We start from the raw sequence: 15754 nt of genomic DNA on the forward strand, positions 1-15754 counted from the left end.
AAGTGGCAGGCATGTACCACTTCCATGTGTTCAAATCTGTATCTAGAACGGTATGTGTACTGTACTTAAACCCCACCCTTACACATGAATCCTTCCCTTCTTACAGGCACATCTGATGTTTGCAGTAAGCAATACCCAGTGGTATGAGAATTATATTTCAGTCTATTTCAACAGCTTGAGCAGTATTTCCAGTTTTGTATAAAAGTGTACTCTTTCCTGATTACCTCTTGTTAATAAATATATTCTTGCTCAGGGGGAGAAGTGTGTTCAAGGCCACCGGATGTTTTGCTTTACACTGTGGGGTGTATCAGTCCCAAACTTTGAGTGTAAAATCACGTCGAGTCAGGTGACACAACCCCCCCCTCTCCGGATACTTGGAACATACAGCGAGAGTATGGCGCTCACCGTGTGCTGGTTCCTCATCACCGTTTTTGGTTTGGTTTATTTAACACCATTAATCTCACGGGAAGGTAAGAAGACACATATCAAACCTGTGGGTGTTTCACCGTTTGTTTGTTTTTCCATCGCGCTGAAACGGGTTTAAAGGCAGACAACAGGTTCTGACATAGATGCTTTTCTTTTCCTCTTTTTTTGACGAGAACTTCAACCGAATAAAAAGCGGATGGCATCGCTTTTCTATTTTACACACTGCACAAAGAAAAAAATTATGAATTTAAAGTAAACTTCCTGCAAAAAGTTAACTGACGATTGAGAAAAGTCGCCCTGATAGTATATATTTGTATTATTATTAATAGATTAAGGTCCAGAGTAATTATTGATATACTAAATCGAGGTTCAGCAGCTGTTTTATAGTGTTGGGTACAGTGCATCACGAACTATGATATGATCTCTGTCTCTAAACGGCATCATTGTGTTTCCTATCAGAGGAGCATCAGTTCAAAGTGTGGATGTCACAGGTATGTCCATAATAACAAAATCAATGGAAATTAACTCTTAATATGTTTTGAATATCAACTTTTTAAAAACTCAATTTCTTCGCTTACACATGCTGTTATGTCTCTGTTTTTGACATGCAGCACAAAAAGGTTTATGAAACTGAAGAGTATCACCACCGGCTTCTGATATTCTCTGAGAACAGGAGGATAATTGATCGTCATAATGCTGCAAATCATACTTTTACAAGTACAGTACAGCGCTGCTCTAACTCCTGTCTCAAAGTGTGTATTACAAGATTATGTAGGAAATGTTATTTCTTACACAATTGTTCATTTTCAAATATAGTGGGCCTGAATCAGTTCTCAGACATGACCTTTGAGGAATTCAAGAAGTTCTTTCTTTTGACTGAGCCACAGGTACAGTATGATACAATTAGCAGTGTATTTTACATTTTAATTTATGGAGCTGGTTTTTTTTTTTTTTTTTTTTTTTTTTTTTAAACAGTGTTTTCGTTCAATTATTATCAAATAATTCTGGTCACTTGTAGAACTGCTCAGCTACTAAAGGAAGTCATGTCAGAAAGTCTGGTCCTTACCCTGACTTTGTAGACTGGAGGAGGAAAGGCAACTTTGTGACTACTGTGAAGAATCAGGTATCCTAACAGCAAAAACTGAATACCTACAATCTAATGAGGCCATCAGGATGACATGACTTTGCACAAGGACATTAATCAAAAGATAGTAATTAAGTTGTATGGTAATTTTAAAGAAAATTCCAATATATACATTTGTCAGTATTGTATGATTTCCTAAAAGCTTAAAAATCTTCATCTCCATCTTTGTCGCCATGCTGGGTCAGCATATTCACCTGTTGTAACTCACTAAAAGTAGATATTAGAAGATTGGTAAAGGCTGCATGGTCTGATGAGTCTCCATTTCTGAAGTGACATTCAGTGGTCAGCATTTGGTGCAAACAACATGTGAACATGGATCCATCCTATATTGTATCAGTTCAGGCTGGTGGTGGTGGTTTAATGGAGTGGGGGATATTTTCTTGGCACACTTTGGGCACCTTAGTACCATTAGTTTAAATGCCACAGCCATCACGTCAATAAGTTAAACTCATCTCGAACTGGTTTCTTGAACTCGACAATGGGTTCAATGTACTCAAACAGAAGAGAGAGACACAGGAACTGTTTACACAAGCAATAAGCCAATAAGTGGAAAGTCAGTGGTAAGTCCCTGGGACAGAGTACGTTAACAATTGTTGGAGCTGCGTTTGTGTCTTTAGGGTTTTTGTGGAAGCTGCTGGTCCTTCTCCACCAGTGGTTGTTTGGAGTCAGTGAACGCTATTGCTACTGGGAAGGTAATACCTCTGGTGAGATCTGTGTTACTGTTATTGTAGTAAGTCAGTTCATTTATCTAATAAGTATCACAAATGGCACTAAGCTTCACGGCTGAGACATCTGAAGGGATTTAGAGTTCAGAATGATAAAAGTGTACTCACAAATGAATTCCCGAACCACATATATCTAAGTGTGTCTATAAATGCCAAAATCACAAACCCCAATTCTGCCTGAAGAGGTTTTACAGTCTATACAATAGTGACACAATTTATGCTTAAACACTACGACAGCATTATCAATTTTACAGAATGATCTCTGCAGTTTTTTTGGTTTTGTGAATGATTACAAGACACAAGTATAACAGCATTAAATAACAGAATCACTGCTGTGTATAAAAGTATAATACAGTTTGTCTATATCTGTTTTAGTCTGAGCAGCAGCTGATAGACTGTGCTAAAGACTTCAACAATCATGGATGTTTGGGGTAAGTTAATAAGTTAGATATCTGCAACATACAGTTGTCACTATAATCATTATACAGTAAGTGAGTTATACTTATTATTAGCATACTTGTCTTTAAGGCCATAGCCCTTGGCAACAACTAATCATTTCCACCATACCACCTAATTTGTTTCAGTGGGCTCCCCAGCCAGGCATTCGAATACATCAGATACAACAAGGGTCTGATGACTGAGGAGGACTATCCCTACAAAGGCATTGTATGACTTTTCCAGGGTAGATTTTGGTATAATAATTTTAAATGAAACAAGTCTTCTTAAAGACATTGTGTCCTTACTTATTTAGGATGGCACCTGCCACTTTGAGCCTGGACTTGCAGCTGCTTTTGTGCTGGATGTTGTCAACATAACAAGTGTAAGTGTTGATACACATGAAGCATTGTGCAAATGACTGCATGATTACAAAGGTAGTTAATCAAATCAATGCCAGTAACCAAGGGGGAAATAGCAGAAGCATTTATTTTTGGCAAAGGCAAATTAGTGTGAGTGTGGCATTATACTAAACTTTTTAACCCTTGGTCTGCCAAACTATGTTGCCTATAGTTTATAGCTGAAACTTTATGGTTATTTATGTATTAAAATTCCTGTTTGTTTGTCCATCCACAGTATGACGAAAAGGCCATGGTGGATGCTGTGACCTGGCTCAACCCAGTGACCTTCAGCTTTGAAGTCATGCCTGACTTTATGCACTACAAAGAAGGTGTTTACACCAGGTGAGAAACCCATCTCAGTAGAACAGACTAATGGGATTTTTGTACTGACGGAAAAAGTTATAGTCGGTCATGAAAGAGTATTATGAAACTCACAAGGCTTCTGGCGTTTTTTTGTCATTTTCAGGTAAAAGTGCTTGTGATTCACTTCACTCAACTTTCTTCCCTCTGTGCCATAGATGTGGTAGTTAAAACGCTGAAGAATATATTAATATTTTATTTCAGTGTTTTGGAACAGATCTCATTTTGAATTGTGTACATATTATCTACAGAAACATTTAAACAACACATCTTTGCATGGGCAGGATGTAATAAAGGACAATAGCAGCCCACTCATCCTACGAAAGACAGACTGTCTTGATCTAAAAGCATCATTGTTGTCTGTTTAGCTCCCAGTGTAGGAACACAGCAGACAGGGTGAATCATGCAGTCCTGGCTGTGGGTTATGGCACTGAAAAGACTGGGGCACTATATTGGATAGTGAAGAACTCTTGGGGCACCACATGGGGACTTGATGGGTAAGTATAGTCTGTGTGTATTTCAATATGATCATTTGTTATTGCATTATTGCAACACCTTTCATTTTAATATCATCAGATATTTTTGGATCGAGAGAGGAAAAAACATGTGTGGACTGGCTGCATGCTCTTCCTACCCTCTACCTTCAGTTTGAGGACGAGGAACATGACAACAAAGTGGAGTACTGATGAAGCACCCTAAACTGAGTCTGTAGGAATTAAAATTTTTAAGTGTTTTTATGTTTCCTTAAGTGATTTTATGTTGCTTTTGCAAAGGCTTGACAATAACTAAGTGTTGCTCTAAGGCATTTTGGACTTTTTCACAAAGGTATTATCTTCAAAATGTAAGAAAACAAAAAGCAAAAAATACGGGAAGAGGTAAACGTTCATTGTACTGTGAATGAACACCGTGAATGCACATAAGTGTTTCATAACAGAAAACGTGTAAAAATGCATTGAATTCTCGGTTTTTAGAAATGCTTCTTTACATGACCATTTACATTAATGTACAGGTGCAGCTAACCAGAGTCCTACGGAGACACATTTTCACATTAGAAGGATTGGGCTTAACACATCAGCTGTCAAGATGGAGCTTTTTGTTTATTTGAGCAGTTCAGCTTTTCCACTACAGGAAAATGAACTTTCTATAAGACTGTCATAATTGTAATAAGTTATATTGGAGCTTGCGTTTCTGCTGAACTAATATGTAGTTTTTCTAATGTCACAACTTTGTTTATAGTGTTTTTCTGTTTTTTACAAAGATTAAATCTTTATGTGCCACACTCCTAACCTTGCTGTTCTGCGCATTTGTTTTATTGAGGTAACTATGGGTCTTTCTCTTTGTTACAAGGTAGAAATTTGGCTATATGTCGAAGGGTCTCCAGGCAGGACACTGAACCCCCAACAGCCCATTCCCATCGCCAGCTGTGCAGTGCCGTTCCAAGCCCGGTAGAAATTCGGGAGGGTTGTGTCAGGAAGGGCTACATGCGGACAACGATCCGCTGTGGCGACCCTGAACTCACGGGATAAGCCGACAAAAACAAACAAACAAACAAACAAAAAAAGCCAGAGCTAAGTTTCCTATTGCTAGTGCCCCACATCTGCCAAAAGGTGGCGACATTACACCTCGGATGTGTGGACGCAAACAGGCGAGCCAGATGTCAATCAAATTGGAAGACGTTCACTGGCCGTTGGCAGTAGAGAACTGCCCGTTTTTTGTGGTGACGTAGAAATTCTAACCAATTAGTTGCTATGAGTCTCTTTCCCCCAACACTAAGGGGAGGTGCTAGTTACAAAACAAGTCCGTCATGTGGCGCCAATTATTCCCCAACTCTTTCAATTCTTTTCACACTTACAGCTGGAAGGTTCGCGTGTGTTGATTTCTTGCTGCTTCACTGTAGAAGTAGCTCTTACATGTCGCCATAAGTGCACTAATATGGCGACCAGACGGAGCAAACGCCAGGCTGTTGTGAAGGTAACGTCAACGTTAGAGCTACTGGCGACTTAAAGTTTGTAGCTAGGAAGTTTCTCTGCAGCGGCTGAGGGCATTAAGGTTTCTGTAGCTCGGGGTGGAGTTGGTTGTTAACACTGTAAACACCTTGCAGGAGTTGACCCCCGCGAAACTCGAGGGAACCGTCCGACGATCATCTCGAAACACTCTGACACCTAAACGCCTCCAGTACTCTCCAGAAGAAAGCACGGCGGATACACAAAGCAAGAAACGGGTAAAAGTCATACTTCACAGGCACACTGCAGTATTGCGTGCTAGTAATTGTGTTAACGTGTGAACGTTTTCTTGTTAGAGAACAAAAAGAGACAATGACACAAGCAGCCAGAATAAAGGACCCGACCCACCGAAGGAGGTCGGCTCCGATGTCGAAAATAGTGATGTGGAACATGTGAGTGGAAAAACCCTGAACCGGTTTATTGTGGGCAGTTTTTTTTTTTGAATTATAAACTTTAGGTCTTTTATATTGTTGTATCATGTAGACCTACATGACTTTTTATAAGTAACGTTACTGGAGCTTGTTTTCTTTTGTGTGTGTGTGTGTGTGTGTGTTACACAGGGTGAACATGGAGGACTTTCTGCATACGAATTAGAGCGACTGGAGAACATCAGAAAGAACCAAGCGTTCCTGTCTTCTATCAATTTATTCAAGGTAAACCGAGGGTTGGAAGAATCACAGCCACAAGAGTTGATGTTGTTCCCATAAATCTAGGGACTCTTGTCTTAAGGGTTGGATGATATGTTTTTATTGACAATCTCAACACTCACCAACTCTACCAACACATTCTGTACATGCCTTTAAAAAGGCTACTGCCACTGAAACCACTGCCTGCATTCATATTGTATTAAGTATGAAAGATATCACCAACATTATGAAACTGACAACAACTTCATGTTGATCCTTTGTCATTTGCTTAAATGGAACATGTGTGTAGAATTGCAATTTGAATAGCAATTTGTGTGTATTTTGCACTTTGATCCCATAAATCATTCTTCCAGCTTTCAGTGATGGGATGATTGGTATTTTTGTATTCTTTCTTAAAAGGTAACTGAGGAGTTCAAGCAGCTGACACGGCCCAAGCCATCACAAAGGGGTCTTATGAGGTAAAAAACGCGGTCCACAGACCACTTTAAAATATCTTGACAGCAACATGATAGTGAACATTTAATGTCTGACTGCTGTTGTATGTAATCACTGTAGGCTGTTTTTTTTAGTTTCAGCTTTTAAGATAATAAGCATTTAAAAGTCATACGCACTACTGTCCTCACTGTAATGCTCAGGTCACATGCCACTGCAAAAGAAATACTGCCAGCTCGCAAATCCCTCCGTCTGCAAAAGAAAGAGGCAGAAATCTTGACACTTCCCCCGGAACCCAGGGGCACGCTGATCTATGAACGGGTATCTACACATAAATGAATAAATACATTAAACAGCCTCCCTCAGTCTGTTGTTCATTTTGGTTATTTTACTTGCTATAAAGTCAGTGCCACTCAAGAAGCCCCCTGGACCTCTGCCCATGAAACCAATCAACATGGAAGATGGAAGCAAGCTCCCCTCCCAACTACTTGACCTCTACTTTGAGGTAGGCACCACCTCATGAGCTTACATTTAAATTTTTAGATAATCCATAATTGGTACACTCTCCTCCCAACTACACTGTAAATAAAAAGTACTTTACTTCTAAAAGTGTGGTAAAAAAGATCAAGGGCATCACTGTTAAATGTTTTTTTTTTCCTATTTTTTTCACATGAAAAGAGTAAATGTATGCAGTTCTGTTTAGCTGTTATGCAGCACAAAAAAAAGTTAAAGCTGGTCTGGCACTTGTTCTTTACTCATGCTGCTTCAGGATCAATTATTAACTCTTAAAAATCACTTTCTTTTCTTAGAACTCAACAGAAGAAAGAAAGGGGGCACTTGATCTAAAAGAGTAAGCTTAATTCTGATATTTTAGCCAATTTTACTACAATGTAGACAGACATTTTTAGAAAAAGACTTCACTGGTGTCTTCATGCAGGTACTCTTCAGTCCTAAAGAAGATGACGATACATGAGGACAGAGTGGCCAAAGTGGTGAAGGATCGCATCTTCTCTGCTGCTTTCCACCCCTGCACCAGCAGCCTGTTGATGGCTGCAGGAGATAAAAGTGGGAAAGTTGGACTGTGGAAGTTGGTGTGTATTTTATTTTGGTGTTAATGATTTCAAGAATTGGTGTTTGTCCATTGGAGGGCAAGAAGCTCCAAAACAAGCTTAAAGCAACAATATATGAAAACCGATTACAGACACGTTGGTTAAAAACAGTGGAACAACAGTGAAAATGCCATAAGAGATCGATTGATTTATTTATTTAAGTATGTGTGGCTAATATTCACTGGACTTAGAATTATTTTGGTTTGCCTACAGATCAATATTTAGTACTCAAGCTCAGTACATGTTTGTTTAATGTATTAATTTACTTTGTCTCCTTTTCATCAGACTACAGGCATTTCTAAAAGCACAATTATTATAATTATTTTTTAAAGCCCACATGTGTTTGTACCTTCAGGGTGGTGATTGGGGTGATGATGGCGTGCTGCTTTTTGAGCCTCACACTCGTCCAGTGGGCTGCATGGCATTCTCCAGAGCTCATGGGTCACACCTGCTGACCCTCAGCTATGATGGATCTCTGCGCTGCATGGATGTGGAGAAAGCTATGTTTGATGATGTAAGATAACATTTGTCCCAAATGTATTTAAGAAAGGTTTATGATTATGTTGTACAGTCAACAGCCTGAATGCACAGTAGACTTTTAAAGAGCTACAGCAAATTTACTTCACTTTCTAAGTTACTCCTGTCTCCAGCTGACACAAGTCTGATTGTACATCATTCCAGGTGTATGATACTGAAGATGGCCTCAAAACCTTTGACTTTATGTCACATGACTGTCTGACACTAGTTGTTGGGAACTGGTATGGAGAGGTTGCCATTGTTGATAGGCGCACCCCAGGGTAATGTGTTGTTGATGAGTAGTTTTCTATTTCTTTCCATTATATTGAAACCATACAGGTAAACAATTTAATCTGTATTGTCTTTTATTTATTTAAATGTGATGTTGGTCATTTCTCTGCAGAAACTCCCATGAGTCCCTACACCCATTAGACCCCAAGACTCTGCGTTGTGTAAGCGTGCACCCTTTAGAGAAGCAATATTTTGCAGTAGCAGAAAGCAGGTATGACTTATTGGTTTTTTTTGTTGTTGTTGTTTTTTTTAGCTTTCCCTAGCAAAATCTCATTACAGCTCTCTTACCTGTGTAAGTCTCTTGATAAGACAACATTGTGATCCTGTCTGCAGGGTAGTGAGTATTTATGACAGCAGATGTTTGAAGAAGAAAAACAGCCAGGCAGTCTCCCAGCTGCAGGGCCACTCTTTAAGCATATCCAGTGCTTATTTCTCCCCCTGCACAGGGAACAGAGTTCTCACCTCCTGTATGGATGACAATATAAGGTAGAGAGAATGCAACAATTAAAATAACTGTTGTATTTACTGTTTTTTATCTTCCGCCCATGCTCAATGCCTAAACTTTTTGACAGGATATATGATACATCTACAATGACTACAAACCCTCCCTTGCTGACATCAATCAGGTGCAGTTAATCTGTGTAATTGAAATTTGATTAAATACAATTAGTTATTTGACTGACTTTGACCATCTTGGACTTGACCCACAACCTGCCTTCTCAATCTTCACATTCAGGCACAATATGCAGACAGGCCGCTGGCTGAGCAAAATCTCAGCTGTGTGGGACCCCAAACAGGAAGCATGTTTTGTGGTGGGGAGCATGTTGAAACCTCGAAGGGTACAGGTGTTCCACGAAAGTGGCCGGCTCCAGCACTCCTTTTTAGATGAGGATAACCTTAGCACCGTGCTTTCCATTACTGCCTTCCACCCCACGAGGAATGCATTACTTGGAGGCAATTCATCGGGACGCCTGCATGTCTTCTCCAACTAAGACCAAGAGCCACTGGTTGCCTTGAGCAGAGTAGGAAGAATGAGTTAGGAATAGTAAACCACTGCCAGGCTGTCAAACCCTTATTCAGAAGAAAATGCAGTTACTGTTACAGGGATAGACAGCGTTAGAATGTAGGTGAATTTAATGACCATTCAGCTGTGGGGCATTTTTCTCTAGTTAAAGATGCAGAGAAATGCAATTAATATATCATTTTTAAAAAACAAAACACACACAAAAAACTGATTTGAAAGCCACCTGAGTTCAGTTGTTTTTGGTGTACTCTAGTGCCTTGGAAATTTGGCTTCTCGTGGAAGATGTTCAGTGAACTTATCTTAGCATTGACTTCAATAAGATAGGAACATTTTAAATTTTTGGTAACATTGTACAGGCTCTTACACTATCAAATGTCTGAATGTGGCTGTTGACAGGTTTATTGTTAGCTCATGTTTGTATTCTTATTTAATATGTGTTATGTTTGTTATTCATCAAATGTCTTACAGAATGCAAGCATATTTTAAAATGCCTGGTTTTCATTCTTTGCTGTAAAATCCACTTTCGTTCAGTTGTGTTTGTTGGTTTTGTGGCTGCTGAAGTTAATTAAATTATTTTATGCCAGACACACTGAGTGCAGATGATGTTGATGACCGTAAGATGGCAGCATTGTACCAAAGGCTGTGTGTTTGTGGGGACCAGTGAGCAAGCGGTTTTATTGAAGAGGTACAAGTTGAAAAACACTTGTGCACATATTTCATTTGTGAATTCAGAATTGAACTTGTAGCCACACTAAGTGTGAGATGTTAAGAATATATTTATTTTAAATGGATTACACCAGTCTTAAGTCAGTGAAGGGACATACGCAGTCTTGTTGGAGGCAATAAATGCAAAACACATGCTTACAGAGACATTTCCATTTGCAGGACCATGGTACAGGAAGGAAGCATACAGTGAGACCATATCTGATATCTTACCCATGTTCACATGATTCAGGAAAACAAATACAAGTCTGTCAATTTCAGCGTTACCCCTCTTTATCACCGGTTATATACTGTTTTTTTTTTTTCTTTTTATATTTTAGCAATACAAAAAAAATGTTGAGCTGAGTGCACAGAGAAATATTCAGGTATTTGAATATGCTACTTATGCTGTTTAAAGTGGATAAAAATACAAACATTCCACTTCTGTAAAACCAGTTCAAAGTCGAGTGAAAATTGGTTTACTGTCAAGCTTTCGGTTCATTTACACGTAGGCAAACTTTAACGAGTAAATGTGTTCCTAAGCTCTTTCTAAAAAAGAAATAGACAAAAAAAAAAAAAAAAAAAAGCAGTGTGTATTAAGCAACACCAAATAAGTTAAACATTTTTTGACAGATGTTTTGGAGAAGTATCCTGTACTGTAGAGTGTTACCTGCCAGTGTGGGTAAGAGAAACAGTGGGCACCGACCCATTCACGCATGCATCAACAGGCTGTCTTACCTTCTCAGAGGCGTCATAGGACATTTTGAATGTCTACAATACAGAGATGCATATTATTTTGCAATTTATTAATATTCATGTCACATCTGTAATGTTTATTGCTCAAATTATGTTGTACATTATTCAATACACGTGAAAATAAAATGATACTTTAATGCTCAAATAACAAAGGGTAAAGGGGTAATTTATCAATTGGAAAATATCAGTAGTAGTGTACAAAAATAAAACTTAAAAACATTTAAAGCTTAGTATTGTCTACTACAGGGAATACTAAAGTACACTACTCTCTTTATTTTAACTTTGTCATTTTAAGGAGAGATTTGAATATTCATACATACACTTTCCAACTGCATCTCACCCAATCACTATCCTACACCATTCCCTTTGTTGCATAAATAATATTGTACAGCTGCTGATCAGCTTATAATTAACTCTGGCACACAACAGACACACCTACATACACCGACCAGCCACAACATTAGTACCAGTACATTAGTACTGGTGGTTTCATTGTAAAAATAGGATGTGTTTTTTATAATAATATTTAGAACTAATAAAGTGATTGAAATCAGCTCCACTTTTACCAACAGTGACCTTTGATCCTTATTTTTAATAATTTGTATATTTAGCCATAATTGCCATAATCAGTATTGTTTAAAATAAATTGTTTCTTAGTGGAGTATTTTAACATTTTTTCACTTTAAGTAAAATGTAGATAATCGGCTTAGTACTTTTACTTGAGTAAAATGTTTGAAGTGGTACTTGGAGTGAAGAATTGTTTTAGGCCAATATTTGCATTTTTACTTGAGTTTCTGTACTACTACACCTGTACACACAGTGTATCACATTTGTGGTCTGTACAATATGGGGATGTGAAGCCACAGACTGCCCAGAGTGGCCAAAATGACCATAGTCATCAGTGACATTATTAAGACCACCATTAGTAATGTTGTGCCTGATCGGTGTATATCCTAATCAAGCACTTGTAGGTTTTTGTGTAGGTCAAAAATAATTCCCTGTCACAAACTTTATGTTTTTAAATTATGCAGTTGATTGCTCTGGGCTGTAAGGACACACTGCAGGCTAATCTGTGAATTGACATACATTATAAGGCTGCAATAAAAAGGACAGCAGACTATCAGAGTTTCCATCTGTTGTAAAAAACTGATAAACATCAGACAACAGAGGGTTCTTTGGTAGGTGCAATGGTGAACTTTGTAGTAGGACGTAAACATGACTTATCTTAAGCTCACTTATAAGCAAGTGCGGTACTGAAAACTATATATCAACTGTAAAAATAATGCTTCAAGTCAGATAAAAGTCACTGTGAGGAAATCTTCATGTGTCAGTTGGACACCAGCTTGTACAAAAATGCAAACATGATTTAAATGTGCAGCCTTTACAGAGAAATGCATACATTTGAAGACAACAGGGCTGAACACCCAAACATGGTTGCTGAAGTAAAACTGTCTTTACGGTTTACTGTGAGAAGATAACACTAAGTTTTGCACAAGGTGAAACAAGGTCAAATTTCCCATTGTGGAAAGACGCTGGGATATTTTATATTAAAAGTATTGCACATCAAGTTTAACTCCTTCTACAGTGTGGCAGTCACAGATCTAACCAAACATTTCACTATCACTACAGCACTAGCTCACAGACTACCATCCCCTTTACAATTACTTTAAAAGTTACTACTGTGAAGTAACAACTGGTCCTGACACAGAGAAGCTGATTGTAGTTATTAGCAATATTTGGATGCTGTTTAAGAAAATCAGTAATCCTACCACCTTCAATATTAATTAATATCCTTACAAAAGTTTCTTTTCTAGCCAGTGGACAATAAAACTTTTATTAGTGGTCTGGAAGAAAATGGTAATGTAAGCAAACAGTTAGTAGAAGTCTGATCACAAACTTACCCACACTTATTACAAAAAATAATCACTCAAGGCTTCTAACAGAGTGGCAGCGATATCAAGTCTGGGTCAAATAACTAAATTACAGTAAATTCCATTTACAGTATCTACCCTCAAAATATAAATATGTTTCCAAATATTATCGGACTCCGGACTGATCTACATTTGGTTAAGTTTCGCATTTCCATTTCACAATACTGTTAAAACTCAAAACAGCCTACAACAATTTTCTATCTCATAGCAGTGACCATAATATGATTTAATCATCATGAATCTCGTGAAAATTAGATGAGCTAGACTGGCCCCCATTTCGTGCTCTCTCCAAACTTTGCTCAGTCTCTCAGATCACACAATACATTAGGTCATTCTGTCTTACAGTGATGTTTCATCATATAAATTAATACAAAAATAAAGGCAACTATTATCTGTTGAATAAGTGAAGTCTGTCAGACTATCTTGTCCATTTCAATGTTTAAATGAAATCCTGGTGCTGTGACTTGTGTAAAAATAAAATACCTTAAAATGACCTGAATGTCCAAAGGAAACGTGATTAGTTTTTCTCGCAGTGATGGTCAAACATAACAAGGCTCTTCAGGGGGACAGTGCGTGGCTTGTGATGGGAACTCCCTTCTGGGAAAAGCTGGATCCACACTAAGGACAGGGCTGCCATCATTTTCCTCTTCCTTCGTCTCACCTCCTCCTGACCTGCCTGTCTGTTGTATAAGAATTATCTCCATCGTGAAGGCCTGTGTTGTGTCTTTCACTTTGCCTCATTTGCTGACAAGGAAACCTCCCATCCATCGTAACTTACAGGCGAACCAGCGCCGCAGAGGGCAGAAGTATTCAAAGTGGAACTGCTGGAATTCAGGCGTCTTGCGGATGTCTCTCAGGAAGGCAATGTCCAGGTCTGACTCTGTCAGCATTATGAGGAGCAGCAGCAAGGCGAACAGCAGTCCGATGGTAACCAGAAACAGACGTAACACACTTAGGATGAACTTGTTCAGTTCCTCTACATCGCTCGGGGGAGACGGCCTGCTCTTCACCATACGCAGTGCTCTCCTGCCGGGCCCGAACTCTACTGCCTGCCCTTCCTTTGATGTCCCCGCCTCTGACTCCTTCTCCTCATCGACACTGCATGGAGAGCCATTGAGGTGGTGAGCCGAAGGCATCTCCATCCCATGCTCAGCCACAGGTGTAGGGAGCACGCTGTCTGAGGGGCTGTAGGCCTCGTCGGAGATGACAGCTGATGTGCTTGCCTCGGTGCCGTCCACCATCTGGCCCCGGGAAGGCATGAAGGAGTCACCATGGGAGACAGAGCGCACAGGCGTGGAGTGGGCGCTGTCTCGAAGGGACTCTAGACCTGAAAACAAAACGTAAAAGAAGACCAATCATTTACTGAGAGGTATTGTTACAACAGTCACATCTCATCAGAGTTTCTGACCTGATGTTCTTACTCAGCAACTGACCACCAATAAATGTAAAATTACCAAAAACAGGCTTGAATAGATCAGTCTGACAGTCTGCAACCAGGTTTAATGGACAAATCAGCTTTCTTGGGTGATGGGAAACAGCATTTACATGCACTTAGTGCAAATGTAACTGTATAGTAACATAACGCTGATTCCTGAATTTTCAGCACATTTTCAGCACTGTCTAAATTTTAAGAAATACAGCTACGAGGCATGTTAGTGTTAGTGATAGTGAATTTTGTGTCAGACTTTAGGTGTGAGATTGTCAAATGTGTAAAAATGTGTAATTAACATTTAAGATGGTAAAACTCATTCAAATTAAAATATGCATCATTCAAAATAATACTTTCAATTGTTTCATATTTTGCAGTGCTATCAAACATTAAAAAAGTAGGAAATATTCGTAATGCACAATTTTACAACCAGATTTTGGGAGTGTAGTGAAACAATTATAATATCAGATTAAAACAATCTCTTAGAATTTCAAGATTCTCTGTCTATTTGTTACAACCAATTTACAACAGCACATCAAACTTCTTTACAACTTCAGTAATTATTTACAGTTATCATATATTTTCTACTTTGTTGTCTGTTCTGTAAACATGAAAAATGAAAAAGAGCTTATTGCAAGACACAGATTCAGACGGAACCTGTCCCTGTTTTTGAAGCACCTAAAAGAGGAGGTCTAAGTAATTATGTTTAATTTGAGTTCAATTAGTCCGAAAATTAATAGATTCACTCAGCCTCTTATATGCCAGAATATTTAATAAAACTGTGCCCTGGTAAACTCTGTGCCAACATTTATTATTCTGATGTGTTCAGAAGGGCAACATCATTTTGTTTTGCTGTCTGTTATCAAGAAAATAATTCATCTGTTGTGCCGTCTATATCTACATGAAGTATTTAAACTAAAGTACACATGAAAGACGAGGACAACGGCCTGTAGGAACTATCATTCAGCTCTCACTTGGTGCTTGAGCTTTCTAAAAAATATGACAATGTAAACTTTAACACTTATGTCCACTGCCACTGACTTCAGCAACATCATATAATCATATAAATGCCATTTAATATAATCTTTAGACAATAGCAGAAACCCACATATAACCCTGAAATATTCAGTTCCCCATTCAGACACTGTTCTCCAATAGAAAGTCATCAAAATGGAATCTTATGGAGCTGCTTTGCTAAATTCCTGTTGCCACTGCATTGCCTATAATAAAGCAGCGCTCCATAATCCCAATACACAAATCCAGCCTCAGTTTTTACCTTCACAACTGGCTGTTGGGCTGCAGCCATGGAGTTGAGGTGGAACAGCTAGCCTTGAAGGAGTCCTGGAGCTCTGTCCTGACCCAGGACCAGAACCTGAGGTGGAAGAACCCCTTGGGAGGGTTGGGAAGAGGGGTATGACCCCTA

The 15754-nt window shown here is 38.8% G+C and overlaps 3 protein-coding genes across 7 annotated transcripts in view; 2 read left to right on the forward strand and 1 right to left on the reverse strand.

Annotated features, from left to right (window-relative positions):
* The first annotated feature begins 84 nt into the window (after window positions 1–84).
* Window positions 85–4777, forward strand: LOC137114668 (pro-cathepsin H-like). Of its 4 annotated transcripts, none has more exons than XM_067495372.1 (13): window positions 85–141; window positions 254–470; window positions 886–917; window positions 1038–1143; window positions 1243–1313; window positions 1445–1549; window positions 2188–2274; window positions 2671–2726; window positions 2880–2961; window positions 3047–3115; window positions 3367–3473; window positions 3860–3988; window positions 4068–4777. In XM_067495372.1, exons 1-13 carry the CDS (start codon window positions 85–87, stop codon window positions 4141–4143), a joined length of 1194 nt encoding a protein of 397 aa, XP_067351473.1. In that variant the 3' UTR covers window positions 4144–4777. The 4 variants fall into 4 exon arrangements, with proteins under 4 accessions (XP_067351473.1, XP_067351475.1, XP_067351476.1 ...); XM_067495374.1 differs by having other exon boundaries at window positions 2188–2262; XM_067495375.1 differs by lacking the exon at window positions 1445–1549.
* Window positions 4778–4929: 152 nt separating this feature from the next.
* wdr76 (WD repeat domain 76) lies at window positions 4930–10098 on the forward strand. The gene is made up of 15 exons (XM_067495368.1): window positions 4930–5462; window positions 5593–5712; window positions 5791–5886; window positions 6055–6147; window positions 6541–6599; window positions 6777–6894; window positions 6977–7078; window positions 7383–7423; window positions 7511–7664; window positions 8038–8196; window positions 8364–8479; window positions 8602–8700; window positions 8823–8975; window positions 9062–9115; window positions 9226–10098. The coding sequence occupies exons 1-15, from the start codon at window positions 5424–5426 to the stop codon at window positions 9479–9481; spliced, it is 1659 nt and encodes a 552-aa protein (XP_067351469.1). The 5' UTR covers window positions 4930–5423; the 3' UTR covers window positions 9482–10098.
* Window positions 10099–10271: 173 nt separating this feature from the next.
* frmd5b (FERM domain containing 5b) overlaps window positions 10272–15754 on the reverse strand; it is a 60593-nt gene continuing 55110 nt past the window's right edge. For both annotated transcript variants that reach the window (XM_067495366.1, XM_067495367.1), the window contains one exon: window positions 10272–14229. In XM_067495366.1, the coding sequence (XP_067351467.1) occupies window positions 13640–14229 (590 nt within the window). In that variant the 3' untranslated portion in view covers window positions 10272–13639. The remainder of the gene's footprint in view (window positions 14230–15754) is intronic.

Source organism: Channa argus, chromosome 2 (genome assembly GCF_033026475.1).
Source record: "Channa argus isolate prfri chromosome 2, Channa argus male v1.0, whole genome shotgun sequence".
In the NCBI taxonomy this organism is placed as follows: Eukaryota; Metazoa; Chordata; class Actinopteri; order Anabantiformes; family Channidae; genus Channa; species Channa argus.